General features: G+C 46.1%; 1 protein-coding gene across 1 annotated transcript in view; it reads left to right on the forward strand.

Annotated features, from left to right (window-relative positions):
• The first annotated feature begins 6,691 nt into the window (after positions 1-6,691).
• LOC139380854 (voltage-dependent L-type calcium channel subunit beta-4-like) overlaps positions 6,692-23,374 on the forward strand; it is a 73,009-nt gene continuing 56,326 nt past the window's right edge. Inside the window, exons 1-2 of the mRNA XM_071123985.1 lie at positions 6,692-6,799; positions 7,685-7,768. Of these exons, the coding sequence (XP_070980086.1) occupies positions 6,749-6,799; positions 7,685-7,768 (135 nt within the window). The 5' untranslated portion in view covers positions 6,692-6,748. The remainder of the gene's footprint in view (positions 6,800-7,684; positions 7,769-23,374) is intronic.

Genomic DNA, 23,374 nt, shown 5'->3' on the forward strand with positions numbered 1-23,374 from the left:
CTCCAGAGAATCTCACTGTGGCCAGGAGACACGCTTTATTCAGTGAGCCTTTTCTTTATGATTTCTCCATATGATATCTGGGGTGCTTTAGCGTAGTAAGGTTCTAGCACAGAGGTTGAAGGTTCAACAAGCCTGGTGTCCTGTCTAATTATCCCACTTCATGTGAGCTGTCTTTGGGTCTTGTTCTGGCTTGTGTGCATTTCCAAGATACTCTAGGGGCAATGTTTCCCAACTCCAGTCCTCCAGTACCCCCAACAGCACACACATATTTTTGTAGTTCGCCCAGACAAACTCACCTGATTCAACTCATTGAGGGCTTGATTAGTTGACAAGTTGAATCAGTTGTGCTTGTCCAGGGTTACAATAAAAATGTGTGCTGTTAGGGTTACTGGAGGACTGGAGTTGGGAAACATTGCTCAATCGCAGGGTCAATTTCTTGACTCTTTCTCCCACTCGAAAATGTCCTTGGAGAAGACTGAATGTACACAGTGTACAGAAATATTATGAACACCAGACATAGACTGATCAGGTGAATCCAGGCAAAAGTTATTATCCCTTATTTATGTCACTTGTTAAATACATTTCAATCAGTATAGATGAAGGGGAGGAGAAAGGATTAAAAAAAAAAAAAGGATTTTTAAGCCTTGATACAATTGAGACATGGATTGTGTATGTATGCCATTCAGAGGGTGAATGGGCAAGACAACATATTTAGGTGCCTTTGAAGGAGGTATGATAGTAGGTGCCAGATGCACCAGTTTGAGTGTGTCCAGAACTGCAACGCTGCTGGGTTTTTCACATTCAACAGTTTCCCTGTGTGTATAAAGAATGGCCCACCACCCAAGGACATCCAGTCAACTTGACATAGCTGTGGGAAGCATTGGAGTCAGCATTGACTAGCATCCCTGTGGAACGCTTTTGACACCTTGTAGAGTCCATGCTCTGACAAATGTAGTGTTCTGAGGGCAAAGGGGGGAGCAGCTCATTATTAGGAAGGTGTTCCTAATATTTTGTGCACTCAGTGTGGTCCCCCATTGCTATGCCTAAATGGTTAGTGTTATCTGGGATCCTTGGGACGTCCCTACCCTAGAGCCTAACCCTATCCCCCTCCTACCCTAAACCCTAACCCTTAACTATCATGTTTCAGGAGAAGACCCAGATACAGACAGATGGAAACAGGAGACAAAGGGCTGTGAGACATGGGTTTGATCCTAGACACATGAAAAGTAGGATGTATATGGAGGGTACCAGGCAACAGAAGACGAACAGCAGAAGGGCTAAAGATCTTGGAGATGGGGAAAGGGCTGATAATCCAGGGAGAAAGTTTGCGGGACTCCACCCAGAGGGGCAGATCTCGGGTGGACAACATCTTGACTGAAGATATGACGACCTCTTGCTCCGGGAAGAGTGGGGGATGATATCCCAGGGAACACTCGAAGGGCGAGAGACCTGTGGCAGAGCAAGGATTGGTGTTGCAGGCATATTCAATCCACACTAGTTGCTGGATTGAGTTGGACAGGGGGTGGAACTAGTTGGACAGGGGGTGGAACCCGGAGGACAGGCTGGCCGACGACCTAATGAGTGTGCAGAACGCCTTCCAGAAACGGGACGAGAACTGAGGACCCCGGTCGGAGACCATGTCCACTGGGAGACCATGGATCCGGAAAACATGCTGCACCATGAGCTGGGCCATCTCTTTGGCAAAGGGTAGCTTGGGGAGAGGAATGAAGTGGGCGGCTTTGGAAAACTGGTCCACTACTGTCAGGATGGCGGTTTTGCCATCGGACGGGGGAGACCCGTGACAAAGGATATGTGAGAACAGGGACGGAACAGGTTGAAGGAGACCAGCCGGAGCTTGCCGGGAGTCTTATTCTGCGCACAGATCGTGCATGTGGCGACGTCAGGAACCATGGTAGGCCACCAAAAGCGTTGTTGCACAAAGGCCAGGGTCCAACAGGAGCCCGGGTGGCAGGCAAGCTTGGAGGAGTTGGCCCACTCCAGGACCGGGGAGTGGACAGCGTCAAGAACAAACATTCGGTTATCTGGGACCAATCCACCACCGCTCTCAATTTCGGATGTAGAGCGCGAGGATGTCGTCGAGGTAGACGAAGATGAACCGGTTCAACATGTCTGGAACACAGCCTGGAGCCTGGAACACAGCAGGGGCATTGGTAAGGCCAAATGGCATGACCAGATACTTGAATGACCACTGGCCGTGTTGAAGGCAGTCTACCACTAGTCACATTCCCGTATCTGCACCAGGTGGTAGGCATTTGGTAGGTCCAGCTTGGGGAACAGGGTGGCCCACTGGAGTGCCAAGGAAGGCCGAGGAGATGAGTGGTAGTGGGTAGTGGTTCTTCACTGTGATGTCATTGAGGCCCTGGTAGTCAATGTATAGGCGCAGGGTTTTGTCCTTCTCCACAAAGAAGAACCCTGTGCCAGTGGGGAAGTGTTAGGAGAATTCTATTCTCCTGTTCATTAACAAATTCAATTATGTTACCCTCAGTCTGTTATATCAGGATTTGTAAGATACTGATAGAAATGAAAACAGACAGAGTCCCAGTCTACCAAAGTTAAATGTTTATTCACGGAACGTTCTGACGTGCACAGTACAAGACCTTCAATTTATAGTGACACACATACTTCCACACAAACCATCAAATCCGCCCGCCAATAGAGATTAGGGGAGTACGTGAGAATAGTGTCTTCCTACCCTCCCCTAAGATAGGGAGAGACCTGGGACTGGGAAGTTCTCAGTGTCCCAGCCAAGGTCGGCCCCGAATCTGGCTCAGACAGACAGTCTGTTCTCAAAACACTAGACACGTTGTTCCCAAAACGTTGATTCTGACTAAAACTACACACAGTATTATAATATAATAATCAAATGATTCTAACACTTACACACATGTATTATAATAATCTAATGATTCAAATCAATTTCATACAATCACATGGTTTCAGACCTATGGTTTCATGCAATCACATGGTTTCAGACCTATGGTTTCAGGAGTGTAACATTCCAATCATTTATTAAAACACATTTCCTCATCAGGAAGAAAGAAGGATGGATGAACCCTGCAGCTAGGAAGTCCTTAATGTTGGTCTCCATTGTCTTGGTCTCCGGACCCGACAGAGAGTACAGTCGTCCCCGGGGCGATGTGGTGCCTGGGAGAAGGTTGATCCTGCAGTCATAGGATTTAGGCGGCAGAAAGCGAAGTGGCCCGGGCCTTACTGAATACTGATACTCAGCGGGAATGGAGGAGAGGTCCGGTGCTACTTCCAAGTCCCCAGAAAGACATCCCGGGCAGGCTGTGCTGACTTCAGGCAATGAGCATGGCAGAACGGGCTCCAGCCAATGATGGCACCAGCGGCAGGGTAGAGGGTAGAGTGTTGGACTAGTAACCGGAAGGTTGCAAGTTCAAATCCCAGAGCTGACAAGGTACAAATCTGTCGCTCTGCCCCTGAACAGGCCGTTAACCCACTGTTCCTAGGCCATCATTGAAAATAAGAATTTGTTCTTAACTGACTTGCCTAGTTAAATAAAGGTAACATTTTTTTAAATCTTAAATAAGACCGGTCAATAAGGGGATTGTGTCTCTCGAGCCAAGAGAATCCCAAAACCATGCAAACCTGAGGAGACTTAATGAGCAGGAATTGGATCGCCTCGCTGTGGATCCCTGACACACGTAGGTTGATGGGGGTGGTATTGTGGGTGACCCGGCCTATAGAGCGACCGTCCAGCACTCTAACGTCCATGGGAATGGAGAGGGGCTGAGTGGGGATGCCCAGCTTGGACGCCAGGGTAGCATCCATAAAGCTCTCATCAGCCCCAGAGTTGATGAGTACCCTGAGTGATTTCAACTGATTCCCCCACAGCAAGATGGCTTGAAAAGGGGTGCGAGTAAGGGGAAAGGAAAAGTTATCCATATGGCCCACCAGCCGTTCAGCTGGAGACAGCCTAGCTCTGCCTAGTTGCATCGGCTCGGAAAGAGGTGAATTGGCAGACTTCGGGTGAACTTGGGTAGCCTCGGGTTCTCTCTGCAACGGAGCCGTCTGGGACTTCCGGGATGTCTCGGAGGCGAGCCTTGGGCGGGTGAGTGAAATCGAACCTCCTCTCCTTTGCTCCCGTAGTCGCCCATCGATCTGAATGGTCAAGGCGATGAGAGAGTCGGGATTCATCGGTGGTTCCCGGGCAGCAAGCTCGTCCTTTACTTCCTCCGATACTCCGTGCAGGAACATGTCGAACAGCGCTTCCGGGTTCTAGGCACTCTCAGCTGCCAACATACAGAAATCAACTGCATAGTTTTCCACACTGTGGTAGTCTTGCCATAGCTGGAGTAACTTCCGGGCAGCCTCTCTCCCGGACAATGGAGCATCAAAAACTTTCTTCACCTCTGCCACGTGTAACGGATGTGAAACGGCTAGCTAGTTAGCGGTGGTGCGCACTAAATAGCGTTTCAATCGGTGACGTCACTTGCTCTGAGACCTTGAAGTAGTGGTTCCCCTTGCTCTGCAAAAGCTGCGGTTCGCGCCCGGGTATGGGCGAGGGGACGTTCTAAAGTTATACTGTTACATTGATGCTGTTGACCCAGATCACTGGTTGCTGCGGAAAAGGAGGTCAAAAGGGGGGTGAGTGTAACGGATGTGAAACGGCTAGCTAGTTAGCGGTGGTGCGCGCTAAATAGCGTTTCAATCGGTGACGTCACTTGCTCTGAAACCTTGAGGTAGTGGTTCCCCTTGCTCTGCAAGGGCCGCGGCTTTTGTGGAGCGATGGGTAACGATGCTTCGTGGGTGACTGTTGTTGATGTGTTCAGAGGGTCCCTGGTTCGTGCCCGGATATGGGCAAGGGGACGGTCTAAAGTTATACTGTTACACACGCACTCCCCCAGACTGAAGCATACGGTCGACTGCTGTTCCCATATTGCCGTAGCCCAGGCAAGAGCCCTCCCGGACATTGCGTGATGAGGTATGCTATCTTAGAGCGGTCCAAGGGGAAGGAAGAGGGCTGCAGCTCGATGATGAGGGAACACTGAGCGAGAAACGCCCGACATGTCCCCAACTCTCCATCGAAGTGTTCCTGGGCGAGGTAAGCGGGGTTCCCGGGAAATCGGGGTGGGCTGATTACTGAGGGACTGGGAAGCTGCCATAGTGGTAGGCTGCCTAACAGACAACCCGCGGAATTGCTCCAATAATGTGTTCAATGCTCGGTCATGACGTTTGGCCAAGGTCTGGAACCCTTCCATAAGACCATGAAGCAACTCCTTGTGCCTTCTAATGGTGGGTCCTTGGGAGGAGATGGCTTGCGGAGCTGGTCTGAGTCTGCTGGGTCTGTCATGGCCAGTTCGTACTGTCACAATTCAGGAGAAGACCCAGATGCATAAGGTGTCAAAGTAACAAAGTGTATTACTAGAACAGGGGGCTGGCAAAACGACAGGTCAAGGGTAGGCAGAGTCCATAAGGTACAGAACAGCAGGCAGTCTCAGGGTCAGCACAGGAAAAGGTCAATGAACCAGGGTGGTGTGACAAGGTACAGAATGGCAGGCAGGCTCAGGGTTAGGGCAGGCAGAATGGTCAAAAATGGAAAACTAGAAAACAGAAACTAGAAAAAGACAGGAGCAAGGGGAAAACACTGGTAGGCTTGACGAACAAAGCGAACTGGCAACAGACAAACAGAGAACACAGGTATAAATACAGTGGGGATAATGGGGAAAATGGGTGACACCTGGAGGGGGGTGGAGACAAACACAAAGACAGGTGAAACAGATCAGGGTGTGACATTAAAATAACCCTTACCGTAACTTTTTTTTTTTTTCCATTTTACCTTAACCGTTTTAAATGTCAACTTCAATGGGGTGACATCAGATTTGGGATCTCCCTTTCCATGCCTGTTATGGAGAGGAAGCGGAAGCCCCTGGGAGAGGGAGTGCTTTGATCAACCAATCACACTCTCCTGACTAGCAGTGGATTACAAACAGTATACTTTAATAGAGGGCATCACAGCTATCTCTCTTGATCCCATCACCACACCACAGCTCCTTAGTCTGTTGAAATGTAAATATTCAATGTGTGTAATGCTATATGTATGTTTTATGTCTGTTTTGATATGTTTACCCTGTAAGACAGAACACCAAATACACATGTATATTTAGTGTTAAGCTAATGGACAATAGTTTTATTGTCTTATCAATTCCCAAAATACATTTCAACAGGATTTCTTGTTTTCATATTTCATTCTTGGGTAAATTGTTACATTATTTTCATTCCAAATATATATGTACACACCGGCAGAGATTGTTCCAAGGTCAAAAGGAAATACAAACATAATATACAAACCTGTAATAAAACAAAACTGTAATGTAAGAAGCTGATGTAACTAGAAACATCAATACATTCTCCAGGTGAGAATGACAGATAGAGCCATTGACATAATGTAAATGGTTAGTACGATGGATGATGCGAGAGGAAGAGCTCAGCAGCCAAGAGCATGCCAGTTGCGCGTGCACATCTGTCGCGTAACCTACAACAGCAGCACAGAGTAGCACTACTGCACGCGCGCAAACAGATACCGGTTGGTTCATTCACACGGACTGTTTACCAAGAAAGCACTGTATCGTATCGTTCCTCTCTCTGTTGACAGTTTGTAAGCAACAGTGCAAAGCTGGAGGAACCAACTCAACAACCGCAACAGCAGTTGCCATGGACCGGGACAGAGAGGCAGCCTCCCCCTTGGACCGACGAACTAGCCGAAATGTCCCGGCACATCTACACCCGTCACGGTGCAGGCGATGGACTCCAGAAGGTAAAGTACCGCAATATAGTAGATACTCTGCTCTATAGGTTTCTGACTCTGTTCTCTTACTGCTGTTTATAAAACGTGTTAAATTCCCATTTTGCACATGTATGTGTAATTAAGATTATCCTGTGGGATGACTATCAACTTCACTGCACCAAAATGGGGAAAGCATTCTCTATGAGGCTACCTACCTTCAGAAAGTTAGTTACAGATTCATGTTGGCTATATATTTATTTATTAATAGGCTAGTTTCTTTATTTTCTCACGTTTGTGAACAACTCTCAATAATCCGTGGTACGTCATAAATGTCGCACTGTATGTGATATAGTCGTGATCAGTGTGACGTTTAGCAGATGGTATGTGAATTTGATTGATGTGGTCTGAAATAGGGTATTTAATAATTCATCCATGTAGCTGGAATCCATTGATGAAGGGCAGACTGACTGAACACATGACCTAGTTTTACAGCCTCATACCAAAATATTAGAGCATCTTACATATGTATCATCTTACAGCAAATAGTAAACATTTAATATATAGGTTCTAAAAATGACACACTTGTTTTTAAGTTTTTAAGGCAGAAATAAAATGTGATGCAGGTGTATTTTCTCTGCAATAAGCTACATCCTTAGTTCTTATGAAAGGTCACAAGCTGAGCTAAAGGTTAGCCATTAGTTTGGGGAGCCAATGCAAGTCTTCAGGTCTCAGCCAGAAGTGGACAGCAGGCTACACCGTTACAGACAGGATGGAAATGCATACAATAGGGACAGGCTATACCCAGGCACCTGATCACCCGTAGGGCCCCAGTGTTCCTTATGGTGCCCTTGTTGTCGTGCTGCAAAGTGAGTGACAGTGAGAATGATGTGTGTGTTTCTGGCTGTACCTACTCAGGTGAATAGAGGGACCTACTCCAGACGCAGCCGGCTAAAGAGGTCTGACGGGAGCACCAACTCCACCAGCTTCATTCTCAGACAGGTGAGAGAGACAGATGGGTAACACATTACTACTCAATTACAATAGATCCCGATGCAACAACGTGTTATCACAACGTTTTTACGAGAGAAATTACAGCATTACTACACAGCAGGAGCAAAAATTGTATCAGGGCACAAATCCCACTACGGTACACTCTATGTTTGTCCAAAACAGGCTGTGCACAATACTATAAACCATATTTGCTGATAGTTTTTCAGCAGTGACTGCTCTTGTAATCCACAACCAGTTGTGTTATCCAATTAACAGGTGCATACTGTCTGTACTACACCCTGTACAAAATGTATTGTCTGAAGGAAACATTCTGAATGTTTAAATTATTCTGGGATAAGAGAACGGTCAACGAGACCGATATTGCTTCAACATGGGGTTGTCACCTCTGTTGCAGAGGAGCCAGTGGCCTTGATTTGAGTGTTATCGGGAATTCACTTCCTCTCATTATCTCTGTATTCACTCTCTGTATTCACTACCAGTCATGTATTATTTTTTTATGAACGATTGAGACATATTGTTATGGACAAAGTCATAGTTGTCTCAGCACCTGTGTTCAACTGTATAACAAATGTAAAATAGTCCTTCGGTGTAAAACTACTATTGTGTAATACAGAGGGGACCATTTGCTGCTGGACTGTGAGATCCAAACTAATGGGTTGCCTAGGGAACTGGCTTCCATCAAGGCTATTCAACAACACAAGGACACCTGAATGTTATTTCCTACCTTTGTTCTGCTTCTCTATCTCTCTGTCAGGGGGCTGGTCTATCACGTGCTAGCTAGCGTTTCTGTCTGTGTGTCTGTAAAGCTTAACAAATCAGGTTCAGTTTGGATGAGATAATTGACATGAACAAAATACACAACAGATTTTCAGAGATAGTATGTCTAGAGATTTGCTGACACTTATGACTGACTATGAAGGATGTTATGAAGTCTTGCGCAGTTATAAAGCTTAATGAATGCATATATAAGGGGGGCTATGGTCAAGTGTTACATATTACGTTATACACTGAGTGTATAAAACATTAAGGACACCTTCCTAATATTGATTTGCATCTGCCCTTTTGCCCTCAGTACAGCCTCTACAAGGTGTCCAAAGCATTCCACAGGGATGCTGGCCCATGTTGACTCTACAAGTGTCGAAAGCGTTCCACAGGGATGCTGGCCCATGTTGATTCTACAAGGTGTCCAAAGCGTTCCACAGGGATGCTGGCCCATGTTGACTCTACAAGGTGTCCAAAGCGTTCCACAGGGATGCTGGCCCATGTTGACTCTACAAGGTGTCCAAAGCGTTCCACAGGGATGCTGGCCCATGTTGATTCTACAAGGTGTCCAAAGCGTTCCACAGGGATGCTGGCCCATGTTGACTCTACAAGTGTCGAAAGCGTTCCACAGGGATGCTGGCCCATGTTGATTCTACAAGGTGTCCAAAGCGTTCCACAGGGATGCTGGCCCATGTTGACTCTACAAGGTGTCCAAAGCATTCCACAGGGATGCTGGCCCATGTTGACTCTACAAGGTGTCCAAAGCATTCCACAGGGATGCTGGCCCATGTTGATTCTACAAGGTGTCCAAAGCGTTCCACAGGGATGCTGGCCCATGTTGACTCTACAAGTGTCGAAAGCATTCCACAGGGATGCTGGCCCATGTTGACTCTACAAGTGTCGAAAGCGTTCCACAGGGATGCTGGCCCATGTTGATTCTACAAGGTGTCCAAAGCGTTCCACAGGGATGCTGGCCCATGTTGACTCTACAAGGTGTCGAATGCGTTCCACGGGGATGCTGGCCCATGTTGACTCCAATGTTTCCCACAGTTGTGTCAAGTTGGCTGGATGCCCTTTGGGTGGTGGACCATTCTTGATACACACAGGAAACTGTTGAGCTTGAAAAAGACAGCAGCGTTGCAGGTCTTGACACAAACCGTTGTGCCTGGAACCTACTACCATGCCCTGTTCAAAGGCCCATTTATACCTCTGAATGACACACATACACAATCCATGTCTCAATTGTCTCAAGGTTTAAAAATCCTTCTTTAACCTGCCTCCTCCCCTTCATCTACACTGATTTTTTTGTGGATTTCACAAGTGGGGGATCAAAGATTTCCCCTGGTCAGTCTATGTCATGGAAAGAGCAGGTGTTTTTAATGTTTTGTACACTCAGTGTATGTTACAAAGAGGTTGGATCATTCAATGTGTTTGCTATACAAATGTATTTAATCTACTTTATATATAGGTCACTGCAGTCATGTGCTGTTTGAATGGTTACTTTGCATACTGTGGTATTTCAGGTCGCAGATGCGGTCTGGATAGGCAGAGAGTCTTAGTCTTCCTCATTCGATGTTCACCATATCCTACTTAAATTATACACTATTAACCATAGTGACCTAGTTTTAGGTCACTAGTTTTAGGACCTTGTTTTAGGCAGGGTAGCCTAGTGGTTAGAGCGTTGGACTAGTAACTGAAAGTTTGCAAGTTCAAATCCCCGAGCTGACAAGTTACAAATCTGTCGTTCTGCCTTCATTGAAAATAAGAATTTGTTCTTAACTGACTTGCCTAGTTAAATAAAGGTAAAAAAAGTAATAATTCTTTGAATTGGAAGTAGAGCACAGTTTGTTCCATTCGCAGTTTATTTATCTCTGAAATGGTAAATGCTTACCCAGTTGTGTCTTGCAGACAGGCATCTCACGCTGTTTGCCAATTACACTGGTATAATACGTGTGTGCCCCATTGAGGCAAAAGGTTAGAGGGAAAAGACAGCTTCTCACAAGTCGTCTAGGTAGACAAGGCATGCATTATTCATTAAAAATACACATGCACGCACGCACGCACGCACACACACACACACACACACACACACACACACACACACACACACACACACACACACACACACACACACACACACTCACAGAGAGATATCCTGCACTGTTGTCTGGCTGACCTTCCTCAGTTTGTCCTCATAACACTATATAAATGCATGTTAGAGGCAACATCTGCCAGAAATGCCTAGTGACTCTTTCCAGAGTTTGGATTTACTGAGGATCTGCTTAATGATACAATCTGGGATCTGGGAATCTATTCAATGGTCTTTTCAATGCTACTGTTTTGCTGAAAAACAAGTCCCAGATTGAATCTTTAATGGCCCACCTCAGAGAAAGTTGCTGCACTTATTCCGAGTAATTCCTGTCCTAGAGCGGAAATTGTTAATCGGTTCCACCTCGAAGACTGACGCAGGCTGCTAATACGTATTCAGGCATTGGGGGTGGGAACGTTGTGTTGATCACTATGTGTAGCAGAGAAATAACATTAAATAGCGCACTGACTCACAGCTGTCACTGTAACTAGCTATCATGCTAACCTTAGCTAGCTAATAAAAGTTATGTGTGTACCGTTTCAGAAAAAGACTACCAAGAGACGAGTCTCCGCTAAACTGTGCCTATATTAGTGGTTGACATGTTGAGGGTTGGCGTTTGTCTGACTCTGTCACGACTTCTGCCGAAGTCGATGCCTCTCCTTGTTCGGGCGGTGTTCGGAGGTTGATGTCGCCGGTCTTCTAGCCATCGCCGATCCATTTTTCATTTGTTTTGTCTCGTTTTCCCACACACCTGGTTCTCATTTCCCTCATTATGTGTTGTGTATTTAACCCTCTGTTTCCCCCATGTCTTTGTGTGGTATTGAACAAAACACTATGTGTCTGACTTTGTGCTCAAAGGAATCACATTTTTCTGAAGACGACAGAAAAAGCTTGCCTGCCTCTCATAGTGCATCAAAATTATTTGAGCACGAGCACTGAGGTCAAAACGTAAGTACAGTCGTGGCCAAAAGTTTTGAGAATATCACAAATATTAATTTCCACAACGTTTGCTGCTTCAGTGTTTAGATATTTTTGTCAGATGTTACTATGGAATACTGAAGTATAATTACAAGCATTTCATAAGTGTCAAATACTTTTATTGACAATCACATGAAGTTGATGCAAAGAGTCAATATTTGCAGTGTTGACCCTTCTTTTTCAAAACCTCTGCAATCCGCCCTGACATGCTGTCAATTAACTTCTGGGCCACCTGACTGGTGGCAGCCCATTCTTGCATAATCAATGCTTGGAGTTTGTCAGAATTTGTGGGTTTTTGTTTGTCCACCCACCTCTTGAGGATTGACCACAAGTTCTCAATGGGATTAAGGTCTGGGGAGTTTCCTGGCCATGGACCCAATATATTGATGTTTTGTTTCCCCAGCCACTTAGTTATCACTTTTGCCTTATGGCAAGGTGCTCCATCATGCTGGAAAAGGCATTGTTCATCACCAAACTGTTCCTGGATGTTTGGGAGAAGCTGCTCTCGGAGGATGTGTTGGTACCATTCTTTATTCATGGCTGTGTTCTTAGGCAAAATTGTGAGTGAGCCCACTCCCTTGGCTGAGAAGCAACCCCACACATGAATGGTCTCAGGATGCTTTACTTTTGGAATGACACAGGACTGATGGTAGCGCTCACCTTGTCTTCTCCGGACAAGCTTTTTTCCGGATGCTCCAAACAATCGGAAAGGGGATTCATCAGAGAAAATGACTTTACCCCAGTACTCAGCAGTCCAATCCCTGTAACTTTTGCAGAATATCAGTCTGTCCCTGATTTTTTTCCTGGAGAGAAGTGGCTTCTTTGCTGCCCTTCTTGACACCAGGCCATCCTCCAAAAGTATTCGCCTCACTGTGTGCGCAGATGCACTCACACCTGCCTGCTGCCATTCTTGAGCAAGCTCTGTACTGGTGGTGCCCCGATCCCGCAGCTGAATCAACTTTAGGAGACGGTCCTGGCGTTTGCTGGACTTTCTTGGACACCCTGAAGCCTTCTTCACAACAATTGAACCACTCTCCTTGAAGTTCTTGATGATCCAATAAATGGTTGATTTAGGTGCAATCTTACAGTCAGCAATATTCTTGCCTGTGAAGCCCTTTTTGTGCAAAGCAATGATGACAGCATGTGTTTCCTTGCAGGTAACCATGGTTGACAGAGGAAGAACAATGATTCCAAGCACCACCCTTCTTTTGAAGCTTCCAGTATGTTATTCAAACTCAATCAGCATGACAGAGTGATCTCCAGCCTTGTCCTCGTCAACATTCACACCTGTGTTAAGGAGAGAATCACTGACATGATGTCAGCTGGTCCTTTTGTGGCAGGGCTGAAATGCAGTGGATTTTTTGGGGGGGGGATTCAGTTCATTTGTATGGCAAAGAGGGACTTTGCAATTAATTGCAATTCATCTGATCACTCTTCATAACATTCTGGAGTATATGCAACTTGCCATCATACAAACTGAGGCAGTAGACTTTGTGAAAATTAATATTTGTGTCATTCTCAAAACTTTTGGCCACGACTGTAAACACTCCCCTATTCCCAGGATGGGCAGGCATGCATAATAATAAATCAACATGCTATATTTTTTATATGAATCTGGTGAAATCCACAAAGTACTTTAACAACTGTTACACGGAAAAAAAATATTTCACACTTCTCTGTTGTATCAATGACATTAAAATCATCATTGAAAAAAGGCGCAAATGTACATTTGTTCCACCTGAGCGAGTCTGACCCCAAGTCATAAACCACTATGATGACACACCAAATGTGTTTGATGGATCACGGGAATAGAGCAGGAATAGGCTTCTGTAGGCCACAGTCCAAGCTATATCTTCCAATGGTGCGACTAGTGTCGGCATCCAAAGATTATTAACGTTGACCACTATTGTAATTTGCTCCATAGCTCAGGCAGCCAAGTACCAGAGACAGAAAAGGAAGCGAGACACCCCACTCGCTGTTTTTTTTCTGGTTCAATGAAAGTCAGTGAACTAGGTAGACCAGACCCAGCTGCTATTGCTTTGGTGTCTATGGGAGACCCACCCGTTTTGTAGACCGCAACTGACTATTTTTTTCAATAGTAAACGGCCTAAGTGAACAATCTTCATTGAAACACCATATTTCCTGTAGCTAAAGACGATCTATTATGTTGCCCAACTCAGTCGTGACTCACACATTTTTCAGGTGTTTCCGATTAATGAACAATGCCATGCTGGTGGGTGGTACCATTCAAATAAAACCCAACCCTAAAAAGAAACATGGGCAAAAATAATTTGAGCGTCATTTCATAGGAAAAGACACGTCATTGGCATGAATATGCATGAAGAGGGCAGTTCGGTTTTGTCATTTCAAGCCCAAATATATCATACTTTGGCTATAACGATGACTTATTGACTTACATCATTGTGCAAAATCATGGGTAAGCTCCGCCGATCTTCTTTCAGCTTGAAAAAGTGGATTTCTACTGGTGTGGGCGTTCAAGGTGTTAGGGTTAGTCATGGATGAGCATGACAGTGTCTAGAGATGCAGATCTTGGGTGATCTTAAAAATGTACCCAACTCCACAGCCTGTTCAGACCAGGGGTTGCTCTGAGCTGTGTGTTTGGACAGTAATCTCCTCACAGAAGAGAATGGTGTCTGAAGGGTGTTAGGGACAGAAAGAGAGGGTTGAGAGTAATGAGGGAAGGATGGAGTGTTTCTGAGAGGTTTCTGAGAGAAGCTTAATGAGGAGAAAGAATCGAGCTAGAGAAGACAGAGTCAAGAGAGAGGAGAGGTAATGGACACGTTCGTGAAAAGTTGAAATGATTCAGACTGTCAAGCGATGCAGCAGCATTTAATGTGTTCATCTCTCACCCCCAGATGTTGTGTTGAACAGTGGCACGTGAGCTTCCTGTATCCAGATGTTGTGTTGAACAGTGGCACGTGAGCTTCCTGTATCCAGATGTTGTGTTGAACAGTGGCACGTGAGCTTCCTGTATCCAGATGTTCATCTCTCACCCCCAGATGTTGTGTTGAACAGTGGCACGTCAGCTTCCTGTATCCAGATGTTCATCTCTCACCCCCAGATGTTGTGTTGAACAGTGGCACGTCAGCTTCCTGTATCCAGATGTTCATCTCTCACCCCCAGATGTTGTGTTGAACAGTGGCACGTGAGCTTCCTGTATCCAGATGTTGTGTTGAACAGTGGCACGTCAGCTTCCTGTATCCAGATGTTCATCTCTCACCCCCAGATGTTGTGTTGAACAGTGGCATGTCAGCTTCCTGTATCCAGATGTTCATCTCTCACCCCCAGATGTTGTGTTGAACAGTGGCACGTGAGCTTCCTGTATCCAGATGTTGTGTTGAACAGTGGCACGTGAGCTTCCTGTATCCTGATGTTCATCTGTCACCCCCAGATGTTGTGTTGAACAGTGGCACATCAGCTTCCTGTATCCAGATGTTCATCTCTCACCCCCAGATGTTGTGTTGAACAGTGGCACGTGAGCTTCCTGTATCCAGATGTTCATCTCTCACCCCCAGATGTTGTGTTGAACAGTGGCACGTCAGCTTCCTGTATCCAGATGTTCATCTCTCACCCCCAGATGTTGTGTTGAACAGTGGCACGTGAGCTTCCTGTATCCAGATGTTGTGTTGAACAGTGGCACGTGAGCTTCCTGTATCCAGATGTTCATCTCTCACCCCCAGATGTTGTGTTGAACAGTGGCACGTGAGCTTCCTGTATCCAGATGTTCATCTCTCACCCCCAGATGTTGTGTTGAACAGTGGCACGTCAGCTTCCTGTATCCAGATGTTCATCTCTCACCCCCAGATGTTGTGTTGAACAGTGGCACGTGAGCTTCCTGTATCCAGATGTTGTGTTGAACAGTGGCACGTCAGCTTCCTGTATCCAGATGTTCATCTCTCACCCCCAGATGTTGTGTTGAACAGTGGCATGTCAGCTTCCTGTATCCAGATGTTCATCTCTCACCCCCAGATGTTGTGGTGAACAGTGGCACGTGAGCTTCCTGTATCCAGATGTTGTGTTGAACAGTGGCACGTCAGCTTCCTGTATCCAGATGTTCATCTCTCACCCCCAGATGTTGTGTTGAACAGTGGCACGTCAGCTTCCTGTATCCAGATGTTGTGTTGAACAGTGGCACGTCAGCTTCCTGTATCTAGATGTTGTGTTGAACAGTGGCACGTGAGCTTCCTGTATCCAGATGTTGTGTTGAACAGTGGCACGTGAGCTTCCTGTATCCAGATGTTGTGTTGAACAGTGGCACGTCAGCTTCCTGTATCCAGATGTTGTGTTGAACAGTGGCACGTCAGCTTCCTGTATCCAGATGTTGTGTTGAACAGTGGCACGTCAGCTTCCTGTATCCAGATGTTGTGTTGAACAGTGGCACGTCAGCTTCCTGTATCCAGATGTTGTGTTGAACAGTGGCACGTCAGCTTCCTGTATCCAGATGTTGTGTTGAACAGTGGCACGTCAGCTTCCTGTATCCAGATGTTGTGTTGAACAGTGGCACGTGAGATTCCTGTATCCAGATGTTGTGTTGAACAGTGGCACGTCAGCTTCCTGTATCCAGATGTTGTGTTGAACAGTGGCACGTCAGCTTCCTGTATCCAGATGTTGTGTTGAACAGTGGCACGTGAGCTTCCTGTGTCCAGATGTTGTGTTGAACAGTGGCACGTCAGCTTCCGGTATCCAGATGTTGTGTTGAACATGGGCACGTCAGCTTCCTGTATCCAGATGTTCATCTCTCACCCCCAGATGTTGTGTTGAACAGTGGCACGTCAGCTTCCGGTATCCAGATGTTGTGTTGAACATGGGCACGTCAGCTTCCTGTATCCAGATGTTCAATGCTGGCTTTGTGATGGGATAGTCATAGAATTACAATGAGTCATTCAAGTTCTATGGGAAAATTACATGATCCGATCTGACCTATGACCCTGATCACATCTCTTAGTCTGGGCTCTGTCCCATGAACATGTTTTTAGCTCACGACAACCCCTTCTTTACTGAAATCAAGAAAAGAGGACGTTAACAGACTGAAATTACATTGCGTCTTTGCGGGGTGTACCAACAATACTGTAAAATATGAGATAATCCCATCCCATGTGATTTCATGGTAGCAGGCTGACTTTAGTTGATCTGAGGTGGTATTATTGAGTCATAGACTGAATGAACAGTAGTTCCACAATCCGCATCACTGGCTAACTCTGTCTGACAACCTACCAGTTCTATTATTGTACACTACAGTATTAAAGACATCCCTGTTCAGTATTTGGTTCTGTTAAGTAGTGAGTCATAAAATAAAACACTTTCCAAAGATGGGATCAATAAAGTACTACTCTACTGTTCTCTACACTGTTCTCTACTCTCTGCAGCTCCTTTGCCTAATTCAGTAGTGACTATACTCCGGTCATCTCTAAACCTTTCAGGTCTTCTGCACTGAGATGAGATCATTTATCTCATCCTAGGTACTGGACAGAAACTTCCAGACATGATTTTTCTGGGGCTCAAAGGTTACATCCATGACTGTCTTGAGTTGGGAAGGGAGGGTTCTTATTTAGATCTTGTAATTGAATGGGCTTCAACATTGATTCACCACTGAAATAAATCACAGTTTGGGGTGAAGCGAAGCAGTGAAAGCGAAGCAGCGAAGCAGCGAAAGCGAAGCAGCGAAAGCGAAGCAGCGAAGCAGCGAAAGCGAAGCAGCGAAGCAGCGAAAGCGAAGCAGCGAAGCAGCGAAAGCGAAGCAGCGAAGCAGCGAAAGCGAAGCAGCGAAGCAGCGAAAGCGAAGCAGCGAAGCAGCGAAGCTCGTCTGAATTCACTGAATGTTGCCCGAGATGTAATTTCCTTTCTAAATCACAATTATGTGTCCCAAATGGCACCCTATTCCCTCCTATGTAGTGCACTACTTTTGAGCAGGGCCCATAGGGCTCGGTCAAAAGTAGTGCACTATATAGGGAATAGGGTGCCATTTGGGACATTAACAATGTCTTAAATAAAACCATCCAGTTAGCCTATTTTTCTACTTTCAGTTATAGCATCAGCAGCTATTGGGAACTGATTACCTGTAGCTGAAAAATTAGGCACAGATGTAAGTTAATCAGTATCCTGTGCTATAAACACACACACACAACTGTTGGTCATAATTACCATTTTATAAAGCACTGCTGCGAAAGCAAGAATCTCAAATCAATTGTATTTTGCACATCTGAACCAATAAAGATCTGATTGAGTCACTGATGTTATTCACAGCTCATTAGATGACATTGCAAACAAACCAACAAAAAGTATTACGGTAAGGCTTGATTTTCCCTCTTTCGTAGGTCGCCTGGCTGAACTCTGGAACAGTTTATTCAGGAGTTTCTTCTTCATGAGGCTATGGACACAGCTCTCCCACTTCTCACCCTTTCTCACTCTCCTCTCGCCTCATCTTCTCACCCCATCCTCACCCTTCCACCTCCTCTCCTTACCCCCTCTTCACCCTCCAGTTCATCCCAAAGGTGTCCGATGGGGTTGAGGTCAGGGCTCTGTGCAGGCCAATCAAGTTCTTCCACACCGATCTCAACAAATCATTTCTGTATGGACCTCGCATTGTGCACAGGGACATTGTCATACTGAAACAGGAAAGGGCCTTCCCCAAACTGTTGCCACAAGTTGGATGCACAGAATCGTCTAGAATGTCACTCCTTTGGCTCAACTTACCCCACTCTCCCTTACATTGACATCTCATAGAGTGCATTGACAACAAAATCCTTGCCCTTTTGAAAATCGAATTGATTTTGAACCCTAATTCAGATTAGATATAAATACATTATAGTACAGTCAGACAGAGTGTCAGCTCTTGGTGCAGCAGGGTTTCTCTCCCTGGACATCTGTAGTGCATGAATGCTCTCTGCTGCCTGCTTCTAGATACTACTGAACATAGGCCATATAATCTCACACCTTAGAATACTGTACGTTCAACTCAACTCTAATTTTAAGTTATAGGTGGTTTTAGCTGGTCTTTATAGTCTGTATGTATTATGTAAGGTATAATCAACGAGGGGCTATGCGTTCTATGGAAAATAATGGACAACGTGGAAGGTGTGTTCCACGACGCTCTAGCAGGGTGGAACTGACCTTCCACAGGGTTGCATTATTTTCCAGTGAACGCATAGAGCCCTGAGTTGATTGTCACTTTTATGCCATTGCTATAACTTAACAGAAGTCGGGGGTGGATCTCAGGGGTTTACCACAGAGGTGGGAGGTGGATCTCAGGGGTTTACCACAGAGGTCAGGGGTGGATCTCAGGGGTTTACCACAGAGGTGGGAGGTGGATCTCGGGTTTACCACAGAGGTCAGGGGTGGATCTCAGGGGCTTACCACAGAGGTGGGAGGTGGATCTCAGGGGTTTACCACAGAGGTGGGAGGTGGATCTCAGGGGTTTACCACAGAGGTCAGGGGTGGATCTCAGGGGTTTACCACAGAGGTGGGGGGTGATTCTCAGGGGTTTACCACAGAGGTGGGGGGGTGAATCTCAGGGGTTTACCACAGAGGTGGGAGGTGGATCTCAGGGGTTTACCACAGAGGTCAGGGGTGGATCTCAGGGGTTTACCACAGAGGTGGGGGGTGAATCTCAGGGGTTTACCACAGTGGTGTGGGGGGGTGAATCTCAGGGGTTTACCACAGTGGTGTGGGGGGGTGAATCTCAGGGGTTTACCACAGAGGTGGGGGGTGAATCTCAGGGGTTTACCACAGAGGTGTGGGGGTGTGGAAAGGATGGACACTCCTCTTCCTCCCCAGTATCCTAAAAGGGTAGGGTAGGAGAGACTCAAACCTGTCCGGGTGTAATTTTTTATATTTTCAAACTAGAGCAGTGGTTTTTCAACTATGGGTCAGGACTCAAAGTGGGGCCATGGGCATGTGATCACACATTATTTCTTCTTAATTTGGGTTGTTGGAGGATGATTTGGGTCACAGGAGGACTGTCAATTTCTCATTTGGTTCTCGAGCTAAAAATGTTGAAGAACCACTGAACCCCCCCAGCACTACAAATCTGATTAAAATAACCAACTCATCATCAAGCTTTGATTATCTGAATCAGCTGTGTAATGCTAGGGCAAAACCAAAACGTGTGCCCAGGGGGGGTCCCAGAACCAACTTGGGGAGACCCTGGACTAGAGGATGGCCAGTTTGTAGCAGTTGCACCTGCTGTAAGTCTCTTCATCACTAGAGGGCGACATTGCTCCAGTCTTCCACCATGCCTTGAGAAAGGAACCCACACAATGTGATGTGTTTCACTGCAATTTAACTTGATTAAAGCAAAGGGAAACACTCGTTTGAAAATCTATACGTTTCTAGAAATGGAATCAGAAATGACCAAACATATACCATGAATATATTGCATCATTATGAAATAAAATATATTTATGTCTAATTGTATATCACATGAGATTAGTCTATACACATTCATTTGTCTTTTTTGTTATATATTTTTCTTGACCCTTTGATCCCTTCCAATTCTAATGACCTAGTGAATCTGTAGACTGCATGTTGGGTGTTTTATGGTCCCAGTGGCTCCATGAAGATGGTTTAACACAGAACCTGGGTATTGGAACACTGTGAGGATCAACACTGTGATGATTAACACTGTGTGGAACAACACTGTGAGGATCAACACTGTGAGGATCAACACTGTGAGGATCAACACTGTGAGGATCAACACTGTGAGGATCAACACTGTGAGGATCAACACTGTGATGATTAACACTGTGTGGAACAACACTGTGAGGATCAACACTGTGAGGATCAACACTGTGAGGATCAACACTGTGTGGAACAACACTGTGAGGATCAACACTGTGAGGATCAACACTGTGAGGATCAACACTGTGTGGAACAACACTGTGAGGATCAACACTGTGATGATTAACACTGTGTGGAACAACACTGTGAGGATCAACACTGTGAGGATCAACACTGTGAGGATCAACATGGGTCAAGATCCAATTTGTAATGATTAATGTATGGCATGATGCTGTGTGTGTGAATGATGTGACAGTGTGTGTGTGTGTGGCTGTTAAACCTGGGTGATTAGGTCAGGAGATCCTCACACACACACATACAAACACACACACACTCTCGCCTCTTCAGCAAGCCACCTTATGACAGAGGAAAATTAAAAAGAGAGAGGGGAAGAGGGGAGGGGATAAAGGTAAAGAAATAGGGGAGGGGGATAGAGGTAAAGAGAGAGGGGAGGGGGATAGAGGTAAAGAGAGAGAGGGGAAGGGGATAGAGGTAAAGAGAGAGGGGAGGGGGATAGAGGTAAAGAGAGAGGGGAGGGGGATAGAGGTAAAGAGAGAGAGGGGAGGGGATAGAGGTAAAGAGAGAGAGGGGAGGGGATAGAGGTAAAGAGAGAGAGGGGAAGGGGATAGAGGTAAAGAGAGAGGGGAGTGGATAGAGGTAAAGAGTGAAAGAGTGAGAGATGGAGAGAATACAACACAGGGTTTTAGACACTGGTAAAGAAATACAAGAAACCACTGTTAGAGGTGGAGGGGAAAGTCGGCTGCTCTCAAGCTACAGACCCTCCTCTTCTCCCGTACCTCTTCCCTTCCTATCCCCTCATCTCCTTTCCTTTTCTCTCACTTCCTTATTCACCATCAGTGAGAATGCTTTTCCAAGCTGACTGGAGCATGAAGCAGCCAATCAGAAGCCTGCCCCCCTGCTCTGTCATCAGCCTGTGATTGAGGAATGGTTGGCTCTCCTCTCCTGCTCTCTGTTTGGAAGGGAGATAAAATGCCAGGTCTGGATCTAGACAGCAGCATCTGAGGATAACTGAAGCTCTGCGTTGCCTTATTAAGATGATGGAAATAAGGACAATTCTTTAAGCTAGGGGGGGAAACCATCTAATTCACCATCAAGGCTCAGGGAGGAGAACAATAAGAAAAACTCCACCTGTTTCTCATTTCTGCTTTAGTGTTGTTGTTTTCTAGAGGGAATGTAACCCCTGTTAATCCATCTCTGGTGCTGGTGCTTCAAGCCATCCTTGCTATTTTGGTCAATTCTCAAGAGGTGCTTGTTGGAATATCAAACCTCCATGTATGATAATTTGTACCTACATGGATTGGAAGACTCGGAGGCGGTGAGTAATGGGGTGTAGTGTAAGGGTAGACCATGTAAGCAGTGGTAACTGCCTGTACGGTGCTGTTATTCTCTCATTGTTTGCGTGTGTGAGAGAGAGAGCGAGAGAGAGAGAGAGATGCCTGTGTATTGACAGAACCACACAGTTGATGCTGTTTGAACATGCAAACACACACACACACACACACACACACACACACACACACACACACACACACACACACACACACACACACACACACACACAGGGTTGGGGGAGGCTGGAGATTCAGCTTGTATATTATGTTTCCTCTGTTGAGTTGGAACAGAGTAGGTGGGTGGACCATGGAGGGGGGGAGGTGAGGGGAGGGGGAGAGGAGAGGGAGAAGAGGGATGGGGGGAGGGGAGGGGGAGAGGAGGGATGGAGGGAAGGGGGGATGAGAGAAGAGGGACGCATGTGTCTCTGTGTTACTGTCATCTCTTAACTGCGCGGTTCTCTTGGTTCTCTGTAGGTTCTCTTGGTTCTCTTGGTTCTCTGTAGGTTCTCTTGGTTCTCTGTAGGTTCTCTTGGTTCTCTGTAGGTTCTCTTGGTCCTCTGTAGGTTCTCTTGGTTTTCTGTAGGTTCTCTTGGTCCTCTGTAGGTTATCTTGGTCCTCTGTAGGTTATCTTGGTTCTCTGTAGGTCCTCTTGGTCCTCTGTAGGTTCTCTTGGTTCTCTGTAGGTTCTCTTGGTTCTCTGTAGGTTCTCTTGGTTCTCTGTAGGTTTTGGTTCTCTGTAGGTTCTATTGGTTCTCTGTAGGTTGTCTTGGTTCTCTGTAGGTTCTCTGCACAGTTCTCTGTAGCTTCTCTGTACGGTTCTCTGTGCGGCTTTGTGTGATGCCACTGAAGGAGAACAGGCAGAGGAAACATTCCTTCATTCCATATCATTGAACACTGATCTGGACATACAGGGAGGGCTCTCTCTCGACCATCTACCATGCCTGTGGATGACTGATTAGCCAGTAAATGTTGTAACTCTCGCTGTGTGTGTGTGTGTTTAGCCAGCCGAGCCCTAGCCTTCCCTTTAAGGTTGTGATTGCTTAATGTATCCTTCTGTAGCCTCTTGGAAAAGAGAGCTGCAAACATTTTGTCTCATTTAAAAGGAAAGCGTCTCACCATTTTCCTTCTCTCGCTCTGTTGTTTTCTCCTCACTCTCTTTCTATCCGAGGGAAAGGTGTAGTAAAGACAACACACACATAGGAATGCCGACGATCAAAGAACCTTGAGGTCTAAAACACAGAGCGATGCCGCAGTCCTATCAGTGCATGGAGATAGTGTCTGTCGACCTACGCAGAGCTACAACAGGTCTTCATAAACACAACCATTATCCTCCATTGCTATGGAGCAACCCAGCTTTACGTTGACGTGTGATGGGCATCAGTAAGAGAACCCCGTGTTGGGGCTTGGTGGGGAGTGTAGGGAGGGAAAGGGGAGTATAGATTCACACTGTGTTGGGGCTTGGTGGGGAGTGTAGGGAGGGAAAGGGGAGTATAGATTTACACTGTGTTGGGGCTTGGTGGGGAGTGTAGGGAGGGAAAGGGGAGTATAGATTCACACTGTGTTGGGGCTTGGTGGGGAGTGTAGGGAGGGAAAGGGGAGTATAGATTCACACTGTGT

Source organism: Oncorhynchus clarkii, chromosome 22 (assembly GCF_045791955.1).
Source record: "Oncorhynchus clarkii lewisi isolate Uvic-CL-2024 chromosome 22, UVic_Ocla_1.0, whole genome shotgun sequence".
Taxonomy (NCBI): Eukaryota; Metazoa; Chordata; class Actinopteri; order Salmoniformes; family Salmonidae; genus Oncorhynchus; species Oncorhynchus clarkii.